Source organism: Calliphora vicina, chromosome 1 (genome assembly GCF_958450345.1).
Source record: "Calliphora vicina chromosome 1, idCalVici1.1, whole genome shotgun sequence".
Taxonomy (NCBI): domain Eukaryota; kingdom Metazoa; phylum Arthropoda; class Insecta; order Diptera; family Calliphoridae; genus Calliphora; species Calliphora vicina.
The window spans coordinates 98,002,999-98,016,367 of NC_088780.1; the positions used below are offsets into that span (position 1 = coordinate 98,002,999).

At 23.6% G+C, this 13,369-nt stretch overlaps 1 protein-coding gene across 1 annotated transcript in view; it reads right to left on the minus strand.

The window, feature by feature from the left end:
* heca (headcase) overlaps positions 1-11,442 on the minus strand; it is a 230,484-nt gene extending 219,042 nt beyond the window's left edge. The window contains exon 1 of the mRNA XM_065515218.1: positions 9,695-11,442. Within this exon, the coding sequence (XP_065371290.1) occupies positions 9,695-11,367 (1,673 nt within the window). The 5' untranslated portion in view covers positions 11,368-11,442. The remainder of the gene's footprint in view (positions 1-9,694) is intronic.
* Between the last annotated feature and the right edge of the window lie 1,927 nt (positions 11,443-13,369).

Consider the following 13,369-nt stretch of genomic DNA (forward strand, 5'->3'; position numbering starts at 1 on the left):
ACATTCTTTATTGGGTATTAAGAAAAATAAAATGCATAATATAATTCTACAATAATATATTTAAAATAATTTTTATGTAAATTAGGTGATAAAAATTTGTAACAAAATAAATTGTTAGTAATAAAAATTAATGGGAATTACTACAATCTTACAATACTGGTAGTTTATTAAAATGTAATCTAAGAGTGAGTTTAAAATCGTTTAAAAAAAACATTTCCTAGTTGTAAATAACACTACAGCCCATAAATTATGACAATAGTTTTGCTAAGTTTTTAGAATACATAGAAATATCTTAATAGAAAACAAATAACTCTGAAAGTAGGCAACTTGCTGTGTTTTAAAATTAGCCTAAAAGTATGCAATTGTTCAAGGAAAGAATGATAGCTTAACACTTAACTTTGTATGTTACTGGAGGTTTCTTAATATTTGAAGATATTGAGGCTTATGTGTTAAAATATGTAAATATTACTTTGTTATAAGTTGGTGTACTTAGTTTCCTAATGTTTAGATACAGGAAATCAAATGACAAGAAAAAATTTTGGCACTTTATAAAAACTCCCACATCTTTAATTCATTTGAAAACATAAAGAAATATTTTCTTTATTTCTTAAACATCTCTAGCTTGTCATAACAATTTTTAGTATAAGTTTAATTTTTCTTAGAGATGTCAAAATTTATATTTCTCTAAATATTTGTTTTTTTTTGCGGAAAAATTTTAAAAGCCAGACAGACTTAAAGTTTATTTCCTTTTCAAGAAACTATATTTTTTTTATTTCCATTTTTTGTATAAGATTGTTTTTAAGTTTTTTTGACATGCTTTACTGACTTGATTTGAAAATCATGTTCATGGTAAAAGAGGCAAAAAATTGTTTAAACAAAACAGCAACAGCAAACCGTTCATACCGAAGATGTAGGAAAAAAGAACAGCCATTCAATCCAATCCAATCCGCCTTATTTTATTTCTTTATTTATTTTAATACTTCTTTTAGGAGTGAGTACAACAAGATGCATTTGCAGCTGCATACAACAAATCATATTTTTACTTTAATCGACATTATCGACATGCATGTTGTCGGCATTAAATGCGGAGAGAGAACGTACGAATAAACCAAACTGTTTGTATAAGAAAAAATGTGAACAACAAAATAAACTACAAATACTTTAAACTTACATACTGACATCTGAGTACAATACCAAAAAATCAAATTTGAACTTAAAAATAAACATCTAGACTTGCAGCCAAAGGAACTGTAGACATGTAGATATGTAAAACAGTGGAACTTGGTTATAAGCAACAGAGAAACAAATTTTTTTTTTATAAAAATTTGTTATTTATAGAAAATTTTATAGGAAATGCTTACTTTATAGGTAATTTTCTCAAAATTAGCTATTGTATAGGAAAATTTCCAGAAATTTGCTACTTTTTACAAAAACTGTTATACAAAACTTATTATATAGAAGAAACTGTTATACACAACTTTTTCTATAGAAATAACTGTTGTACCCAAAATTGTCTATAGAAAATCCAATATACACAACATTTTGTATAGAAAATAGTGTTATACAAAAATTTTTCTATAAACAAAATAAGAGTTCTACAGAATATTCAGTATTCTTTAAAAATTTGGCATTTGAAAAATTTCGGTTTGTTTCGGATTAGATTAGGGGGAATAATGATTATTTAGCCGAATATTAGGTTCGGTTCTGTTTCGACCTGAATATCGGTTTTGGTATTTGTATATAGAAAAAACCGTTATACTTAAAATGTTCAATAGAAAAAACTGTTATACACAAAATTTTCTATAGAAAAAACTGTTATACACAAATTTTTCTATAGAAAAAACTGTTATACACAAATTTTTCTATAGAAAAAACTGTTATACACAAATATTTCTATAGAAAAAACTGTTATACACAAATATTTCTATAGAACAAACTGTTATACACAAATATTTCTATAGAACAAACTGTTATACACATATTTTTCTATAGAAAAAACTGTTATACACATATTTTTCTATAGAAAAAACTGTTATACACATATTTTTCTATAGAAAAAACTGTTATACACATATTTTTCTATAGAAAAAACTGTTATACACAAATTTTTCCATAAAAAAATTGTATACACAAATTTTTCCATAAAAAAAACTGTTATACATAAATTTTTCCATAAAAAAAACTGTTATACACAAATTTTTCTATAGAAACAACTGTTATACACCAAAGTTTTCTATACAAAAAACTGTTATACACCAAAGTTTTCTATAGAAAAACTGTTATACACCAAAGTTTTCTATAGAAAAAACTGTTATACACATATTTTTCTATAGAAAAACTGTTATACACATATTTTTCTATAGAAAAAACTGTTATACACATATTTTTCTATAGAAAAAACTGTTATACACATATTTTTCTATAGAAAAAACAGTTATACACATATTTTTCTATAGAAAAAAACTGTTATACACATATTTATCTATAGAATAATACATAATTTTAGAAAAAATTGTTATCTTCTGCTTTTTTAGGTCATAGATCCAATATTTTATAGCAAATATTCCCAAATTTGCATTTTTTTAAATTTTTTTTCCAAAATTTGCTATTTTATAATAATTATTCACAATATTTGCTATTTTTATATTGTTAATAATAAATTTCTTATAAATTAGCTATTTTCGTAAATCTGAGAATTTGCTATTTTTTAAAATTTTTCCAAAATTTGCTATTTTGAATAAATTTTCCAAAAATTAGCTATTTTTATAATATTTATAATAAATCTCTCATAAATTAGCTATTTATAGTAAATCTGAAAAATTTGCTATTGTATAGTAAATTTGTTTGAAATTATTTTAATTGCTATTTATTCCAATTTATATAAATTTACCTATAATTATTTTAAAAATGCTGCTATTTATAGCAAAATCTAAAAATTTCATATAATTCAGCTTTTTATAGAAAATATCTTTAAAAGTGTGCTATTTTTAGCAAGTTCTTTAAAAAATTTTTGTAAGATTTTTAGCAACAAGTGCAAATTAAAAGTAAAGCAAATTCAAAATGAGAAAAATAGCAATTTTTTTAAAAAAATTTTGCTATAGATAAAACAGAGTATGACATTTGAAAGCAAAGTGTTTCAATTATATTCTTCATAATTAAAAGTTTTTCTTTAATGATTTAAAAAAGAACAAAATTCTATTTCTAACCATTTGCCATGATTGCTTTAACCAAGCTCCACTGTCCTAATAAAACAACTCCAACAAATATGTGTTCAATATCTCTCCTCATTTTCCTTTTGGAGTTCACTAAACACACACGCCAACATCATGTCAAATTGTTTTCATAGCAGAGACAGACAGACAAGGATCTTACTTACACACACTTTCAGTCGAAAAGATATTGATTGTATTGTGGCATGAATGTACAAACATATTTTGTTAAAAAGGTTTGATTTATAATGCACAAAAACTAGAAATGGAAATTTCAAAATATGTATTAAAAAATCATTTGTTTTTTCTTTAATGCAATAAAAGTTGCATTGAGATATCATTCTAAATGACAGTTGTATATGCTGGTATGACAACTAAAGTCATAATACGTGTGTGTAGCTGCAACAAAAGTTTGATTGTTATGACTGAAAAATAAAATCAAAGAATTTAAAAAAGAAAATTATTGTTGCAACTGTCTGTCTGTCTCGCGTAAGGGAACAGTGATAAAAAGAAAGTGTAAGAAATGTGTTAGAATATTATTAAATTTCATATTTAAAGCCTAAGAAAATTCTTGGAATATTCTCGAAAATCTTTAAGACAAACCTAGTATATGAATTTATAAGAGTTAAATGAAGATGTTTCAGACAACAGATATAATTAGTCCTATTTTCTCATACAAAAATTGTAATAATTGGAATTATGTATCGTTACGAAAACCAATAACCAGACATTGAGTAAATGGATTTTATTCTTATAAATATGATTACATTACTTCTTAAAAAATAAAACGAAAATAAAGTAATTTATTATTTTTTTCGTTCGTTCCAAATTACAAAACACCAAATATTAAACGATAAAAAAATAAGTGTGTACAATTCTTTGTTGATTTTGCAAAAAATTCAAAAAAAAATCAACAAAAAAATAGCGATAATAGCTATTTATTGTATTTAATTTTAAAAGTGTTTACATATTTTGTTGTTTTCATGTTCAAGGTCATTACTTGTGTTGTTGTTTTTTGTTAACACCACCCAAAAAAAAAACAACAGATACTGTTGTTTGTGTTTAAATTGTTTTGTAAATATTAAATTTAAAAAAAATAAAAAAGAAAACTCCTTTAAAAAAATAATAAAATATTAATCACGTTTTCTCTCCTTACACAAATGTATAAAGATTCAATTTAATTTATAATTTCCATTAATTTTTTTTATTGATTTCTAATTAAAAATTCTCAACAAGTTTTTTAAATGTCTGCTGTTTTTCTATAATTCTTGCTGTGGATTTTTTATAAATATTTCATTTTTTTAATATTCTTTCTGTTTATAAAAATTGAAAATGTATATAAATCATTTAAAAGCTATTAATACATTGTGCTGTTGTTGTCTTTTTTTACATATTTTGATTGTTAATGCAATTTATTTTTTTAAGATTTGCCATGACGCAATTTTTTCTTATCTGCTTTAAAAAAGGCAATATTTAAAGTCTTTACTGCTATAATGTATAAAATAAAATGCTTTCACTTTCATTGTTTTTATTATTAAACAAATAAATATAAAATCATTATCAATTTGAGTTTTATATTCTTGACTAAACAATTTAAATAATTTGCAGATACTTTTCTTTAAATTTTCAATTTCAATTCAAAATATAGGTTTTTTACACCCTACAGTATTAAAATGTAAAGAAAATGAAGACGTAAAGTTCAAAAGAATTAATTTTAATTCCATTTTCGAAATCAATATAAATTTTATCTCTTAACCATTCCGTTAATGAATTCATTATGAATTAATTCATAGGCTTAATTTCTTTGTACTTCAATTCTATTGAATTCATTGCTTTAAGAATTCATTCTTTATAGAATTAATTCTTTATTGAATCATTAAAATGTTCTGGAATTAAAATCCATTACAAAATTACTTTAAAGGTAATGAAATTTATAAAATTTAGTATAAAATATTTAAAATTAAATTTAGTTTTAAAAATAAATAATTTTTTTAATATTTTTATCAATTTCGAATTTTGTTCGAAAATTTTTGAATTTTCGAAAATATTTTTTTTAAAGAAATTAATGAAAATTAGAATGAATTAAACATAAATAATAAAAAAAATTAAGTTGCAATACAAAATTAAATTTTCGAACATGAAAATTTGAAAACAAAAATATAAAAAAAAAGAATAAAAATATATAAAAAGTAGTACAAATTTAGAATTATACAAAAATTAATAAATACAACCAAACTTTTTAGTTTGTTCATCTTCGAATATTGTTTGAAAATGTTTGAATTTTCCAAATTAATTTTTTTTAAGTCAATTTCTAATGAATTAAATGCGTAAATAATTAAAAAAATAAATATTAATAGATTTATTAAGTTTTAATACAAAATTCAATTTTCGAACTTGAATTTTCCGACAGAAAATTAAAAAAAAAAAATAGTTTAATAATAAATATGCAAAAATTAATAAATATAACCAAAGTTAGTAGTTTTTTCAAGATCGAATTTTGAAGAACATTTTTGAATTTTCGAAATTATTTTTTTTAAGTAAATTAATGAAATTTTGAATGATATAAATATTAAACGAAATTCAATTTTCGAACATAAATTTTCAGACAGAAAATTTGAAAAAAAAAAAATAAAAACTTTTAAATAAGCAAAAATTAATAAATATAACCAAAGTTTGTAGTTTTTTCAAGATCGAATTTTGAAGAACATTTTTGAATTTTCGAAATTATTTTTTTTAAGTAAATTAATGAAATTTTTAATGATATAAATATTAAACGAAATTCAATTTTCGAACATAAATTTTCAGACAGAAAATTTGAAAAAAAAAAAAATAAAAACTTTTAAATAAGCAAAAATTAATAAATATATATATAAATAAAATAACATTTCGAATTTTGAAAAACTTAATGAAAGAGGATTTCGAATATTTGAAATAAGCTATACAAAAAGTATTTCACACTGAAAAGTTTGGCAGTAGGTTTTTGCTTATCTCAGACATTTATGATCTGATTATGATGATTTTCATGTAGAAGCAACCAAAAATATTCAAAATTATTAAACATCTGTCAGATAAGTAGGGTGTCTGTAAAATACTTTTAGGTCTGTGTAAAAAATATTTCACCAAATTTGCTTTTTTGTTTTTTTTTTTTTTATTAATGTGTTGATGACGTTATTTATTTATATTTGTTGCATTAAAAATTATATTCAGAAAATAAAAAAAAAAGAATGCTGCTGAATTGTGCTTTTTTGTGAAAACAAAAAATATATTTTTATAATTTCCTTAGCTAACAACAACAAAAATGTAATTTCAATGTCAAGGTTAGATTTAATGTTCCTTAACAATTTACGTTTCTCTATATAGCTACTCTCATAAAAGACAGGGACCCCTATGAATAAAAAATTGTATGTCTGTTAGACCTCCTACAACAAGTGAGTGAGGTTTTTTTTTTTGTATCACTACTTTTTAAATTTACATATAAAATAAGCAGCCCGCAAAAAAACAAATTATAATGTGTATTTGTATTTCAATTTTCTTTTTTGTTAATGGTATTTTTTTGTTTGTTTGTTAAGTGGCTGACTTTGTTTTAAAGTGTTTTTTTTAATATATTTTTTGCATAAATTATAATCTTAATTTGAGTGAGCTTTCTTTTATAGAATAAAAATATTTTGATAATTTTATTTAATGAAATGTTTATTGATGAAATGCATATGTTTTTTGAAAGATATATTTAAATTAAGTGAACATTTTTAAGAAACTAAAGGGAGGTCAGTTTAAAAATAATAAAAATTTTGAAATAGCTTACATATGTATGTTTAATTAAACAAATAAAAATATTGGAATAGGTTATAGTAAAACTCTAACTATAGTATTTAAAGAAAATGTTTAAAATTTCCTTTTTTTCTATAACATTTTTATTCACCTTTTAACTTTTTTTCAAAAACGGGTTATTATTTAAAAAATATATATAAATCATTATAAATTTCTATTTTATTGTAATTTTATGGCATTTACAGCCTTGTGTATAACAATTTCAATACAAAATATATCAAAAATAGATATTTCAATACCTATATTTGCGAAAATAAAAATAAAACACAAAAAATTAATCGTTAACTTTTGAAATATATTCAAATAAAAACAATAATATTATTTAAAAATATGCTGATTAACAATTCTAACCGCTATACAAAAAAAAAAAAACAACAACTAAATCAAAATGTTTATTTTAATTTAAACTGGAATTAACTTTTGTTATTTGGTTTCATTTGTATTAGTTTCGAAAATTTAATGCATTTGTTTACTTTTATATGGGTGACTATTTTTTTGCGAAATGTTTTATTTATATTTTTTTTGTATTTATTTTAATTTACAAAAAAACTCAAAAAAGGAAGTGGAAACGCATTTAATTTGCATAAGAATGATTAAGATGAGTATGACAAACCAACACGCTTCAGTGAAAATGATTTAATTAAATCAGTTGTGGAGTTTGGTTTAAATATTTCAGCTATAAACAAAGTTATATATTAAATTAAATATTTGAAATAAGGTAACAAAATTTTAGCAATATTCAAACTAAATTTTCTTATTCAAATACTTATTGTATTGAAAATGATCTCATTATGAAGCAACTGTTAAAAAATTAATTCCTTATTGAATCATTAAAATTTCCTTGAATTCAAATCCATTACAAAATATGTATCATTAAAAATGTAAACAAAAACCAAACTGAATGAAGAAAAAATATTTTAATTCAATTTGTATTAGATTTGAATTAAAAAACATTTTAATCATTCAAAGTTTGAATGAATTCTGTTATGAATAAATTCCATTACGAATTAATTCAACGATGAATGAATTCGATTTAAATAAAAGCCTTTAAATAAAGCTAAAGAATTTGATGTTGTTATTAGATTTATGGAATGAATGGCTGACATTTTTTAATTCTGAATTAATTTTTTAGTGCATTGTTTTTAAAAAATATTTGCAAACCTTTGTAATTGTAAATTTTTATCAAATTTTGACTAAAATCTATGCGTTTTAATTAATATAAAGAAAGGTATAAAGAGAAAATATAATTAAAAGAGTTATAAAAATTTGGAAATATAAAAAACTACCAGAATTTCTATATTTTTCTCAAGTTCGAATTTTGTTCGAAAATTTTCGAACTATATTTTTTACGAAAATTTATTCTAATTAATTAAAAGAGCAATAAAACTTTAGAAATATAAAAAATTACCAGAATTTCTATATTTTTATCAAGTTTGAATTTTGTTCGAAAATTTTCGAACTTTCCGAATTTATTATTTTTGAATAAAAATTTAGTATTTTTTAATAAAAATGTGTTCTAATTAATTATAAGAGCAATAAAAATTTAGAAATATAAAAAATTGCCTGAATTTCTATATTTTTATCAAGTTTGGTAATTTTCGAACTTTCAGAATTTAGTATTTTTGGAATAAAAATGTATTCCTATTAATTAAAAGAGCAATAAAATTTTCAAAACATAAAAAATAACCAAATTTTCTATATTTTTCTCAATTTAAAATTTTGTTTGAAAATTTTCGAACTTTCAGAATTTAGTAGTTTTGAATAAAAATGTATTCCAATTAATTATAAGAGCAATAAAAATTTCAAAACATAAAAAATACCCAATTTTTTTTATTTTTATCAAGTTCCAATTTTGTTCGAAAATTTTCGAACTTTCAGAATTTAGCAATTTTTATGAAAATGTATTCCAATTAATGAAAATATAAAAATGTAACAACAAAATTCATAAAAAATTTCAAAATTATATATGTAGTAGTTTAAAAACAAAAATATAAAATTCGAACATAGAATTTGAAATTTCGAACTTCGATTTTAAATGTAAACGTAAGCTGTAATAGATTTTAATACAATTTTGTATGAAAGTTATTGATTTTTATATAATTTTATCCGGTTCGAACATGTTCGAACTTTAAAAATTTTGTAATTTTTTTGAAAATAAATTCTAATTAATTTATAATAAAAACTTAATAGAATACAAAAATATAGAGGCTGATTCAGTCTGAAACAAGAAATGAAATCAATTTTAAAATATTTGTATGAAAATCACTCAGTTTTTAAATAATTTTTGAGTGTTTTTCATACAAAAATTTTCAAATTGTTTTTCTGTCGTGTTTCTGAATCAGGCCCATAATTTCGAACTTTGAAATCCTTTTGCATACAATTTTCAAGTTAAAATAATTTGGTAAAAGAAATGACAAATACTTTCTTTGTTCGATTAATTTTACTAAAGGTAAAATCTTGAAACATTTTACTAGATCCAAACCAGTTTTGACTTAGATCTCAAAAATTTATGGGCTGACTTGTTTGATTTTAATTCTATCCGTTATTTAGAAACTTTCTGAAGTTAATTTTTGTGTTAAAAACCTTTCTAATTTGTTAAATTTATTTTACAAATTCTGATTTTTTTAAATAAAGAAAAAAATTGTATCTCCACTTACCGTACTCTTTCGGAATAGATTTCAACTTCTTTAACTTTTTGCTGTAGCAACAATTGTTGTTGCTCGAATGGTGTTAATGGGTGTTTCAAGCCAACAACACCGTTTGATAAAATATTAGCACATTGCTGTTGCTGCTGCTGTTGCTGCTGATGTTGTTGTTGTTTAATCAATAAAGCTGCTGAAGCATTTGTAATTATTGCATTGCTATTGATATTGTTGTTAACATTTGTTGTAACGTTGCTGTTGTTGTTGGTATTGTTACCCAACAAACCAGACGATTGCAAACCATTTAAAATGTTTTTAGTCAAAGAAACAGCATTAACCGTAGATTGTTGCAAAAGATTCGAATGCAATTGATGTTGGGGCAACTGCAGTTGTGGGTTTGTTAGACCATTTTGGTTGGCATGATAGAAACCATTCATATTAAAATTTTGCAAATTATTCAAAGGAGTTTGAGCGGTTGACAGATCTCCCGAGGAGAATGAAATGGCTGAGGGAGAAGTAGAGCCACTGTTATTAGAGGCTGAGGAGATGCTATTGGTGCGAGGACGTAGATCCAAGCCCAAGATATTATTTTGCCCATTTAACAAATTGTTAAGGGAGTTTACCACATTTACTGGTAGTTCCGCGTTTGAGGAATTTTGATTTTGAAGAGTTTGGTTAATTTGTTGCGAAGTACCATTTTGATGTAGACCCGAACCAATGACACCAACATTGCTGTGATTGTTGCTAGTTGTTTCATTCAAGTTTAACGATTTATTGATTTGCAAAGGTTCTGGGGTGGAATTGCTAGAGCCATTCATTTGCTGAGTTTGACCATTGACATGACCATTTGTCTGCAAAGGAGCATTAGCTTTAGTATTCTGCTGCTGTTGTTGCTGCTGCTGCTGACGATTGCGTTTATTCTTCTTTTTCTTTTTATCCTCATCTTCTTGGTTACTGGAGCCATTCATTATTCTTTGACCATTTAGGAATTGAGCAGCTTTGGGAGCCACCCATTCTAGATCTTTACGCAAATGACCTCTGCTGCATTTACAACCGCACACTTTGTACACCAAATCATAGCCCTTCTTAGTCCACAAGTTTTGAGCCTTCTGGCGATCCGACCAGGAACGTGCCCTACCACCCATGGTCTTAAGAGTTTGCAGTACCGTTTGCTCCCAGGCCTCGAAACATTCTCGATGCATGTATTGGCCCACATTGCAGTTCTCATTGTTACAAATCACCTTAATGCATTCGGTTAGATCCTCCAAATTGATTAAATCCGTTTTGAAACAATCGCCATTGGGATAACAGCAACGTACAAATTGTTCGCCTCCTGATTTATTATGATTCGGAGTTACATTGCTATTGTTGTTGTTGTTGGTATTGTTGGTGTTGTTACTATTGCTATTGACGGCCGTTTGCATGGGCGACATAGTGAAGCTGCTGCTGTTGCTATTATTGCCACTGTTAATGCTAGAACTATTAATTTCTGGATGTTCGTTTAAATTAAAAAACTGCTGATTGAATAATGCTGCTGTTGCAGAGGAATGCGAATTTGTGTTAACAACAAAAGATGCTAAAGTATTCGCTTGAAGTTGCTGGTTAGGCTGCTGCTGTTGCTGGTGGTTAGGCTGTTGGTTGACAATATTTCCAGTATTATGATTGCGACGTGGCGCCATAAGTAGCATTTAATTTATTAGTTTTTCTGGTATTCAAAAAAATGTTTTACAAATTTTTTTCAAAGTCTGCAAAATAATTGTTTTTTAGTTTGAATTATTATGAATCATTTGTCAGTTTTTAAATTGAAAACATTTTTTTTTTTTGGATTTCTTTAAAAATTTTATAGCTGTTTGAAACTTAGAAAGTTTTCTTGTGTTTTTATTGTATTTCAAATTAATTTTTGAAATATTAAGTTTTTTTTTAAAAAACTAATGATTTTTTTACATTTTCACTTTTTTTTAAGGAAATTAAAAAAATTTATTTGCTGCTTTTAAGAATTGTAGAAAATTTCAGTTTCACTCTTTTAGCACAATACATTGAGCTATAGTTTTCAATTTTTTGAGGTTTTTTTTATTTAAAAAGATTTGAAATTTTAAGATTTATTAGTTTTTTTTATTTTGTTTATTGAAATTAACACTTTAGGTTAAATATTTTAAATTGTTTTGTTGTTTTTAAATGTTCAAAATTGTTTGGTTCTTTTAATAAAGACTTGTTTTTTAAGTTTCAAAGAAATTTCTAAATTATTGTTAATCCTTGTGGTAGAATTTTTAGGTTTCCTTTGATTTCTATTCAAAATTTACTTCGATTTAGTGATGTTTTTGGGAGTTTTTATTTTATTTATTTGCAAAGGTTTTTTATTTAGAAAAATGTTTATTTCGTTAGGTTATCAGTTATTAATAGTCTTGATATCTGTTTTAATAAAGAAAATAGGGCATTAGTTATTTTAAAATTAATCAAACGTTGTAATTTCAAAATTGAAATTTTAAATGAAATTGTTTTTGGATGATTTGCTCTAAAATTTTAAAAATGTCCTACAATTAAAAAATCGTTATGCCCATTCTTTTCAAATTGGTTTTATTACTGACAAACTTGCAACAATTTAATAAAAATGTTTCAAGATTAACGATTTTTTAAGCAAATACTTAAATTAATAATATAAAATGTTTATTGAGGGAAATAATAAAAAAAAACTATTTAATTAAATACGTTTGGTCTAAAACATTCAAGCAGAAATTATATAAAACTAATTTTTAAATTGTATTTTTTTTTAATAATTCATAAATTTTTAAAGTTTTTAAACTTTGAAACATTAGATTATGGAATTTTTCAAAATCAAAGAATTTGTTAAACAAATTTTAACTTTAAACTTTTAATTTTTTTTATTTTTAATGAAAATTAATTTTTTCTAAGGGCAATATGTCAAAAATATTGTTTTATTGGAGTCCCTAGAGTTTGAAAATATGTACGTACCTATTTATAAAATAAAAGGGACTTTTTTAAAATCACTTGGAAAATGGCATAGTTGCTTCTTCAACCATTTTTAATTTTCTTCACGCTCTAAGTTGGTCGTGAGGTGGTAAAATATTTTATTCTTATTTTATTGAAAAATTATGCTAAAGTAGCTTTTAAAAACTCGCAAGTAAATAAAAATCAATTAAAAAATGATTGAGTAATCCATATTTTTAGGTCTTTTCATAAAAATGCCTACTTCATAAAGAAAACATTAGTTGATATGATTTTCCTTAGTTGGGGAGCATTTTGCAATAGATTTTTACAAATATGTTTCTGTTTAAAAGGTAAAAATAATATCTTTCAAACAAAATAAACAATTTAAGAAGTAGTTTCTAAGGAACATATTTATGTTTTAAGGCCTGTTTCACGATGTCGAAAGAAAAATGATTCGAACAAATTTGTATGAAAACTATTCGAAAGAATTTAAAAAACTGAGTGATTTTCATACAAATTTTTACGATAAATTTTTCTTTCGATATCGTGAAACAGGCAGTTAAAGTTTTATCTTTAAGAATAACGATATTTCACTAAAACGAAGTTATCGAGAAATACTGTAAGTATTTGCATTCTCTAAGGACTCCAATAAAACAGAATAGTTCACTTTTGTATCACCGTGTAAGTAATAGAAAAAATAAATTTATCAGATTTATGATTAATGAAAAATAGTTGTTCAAATTT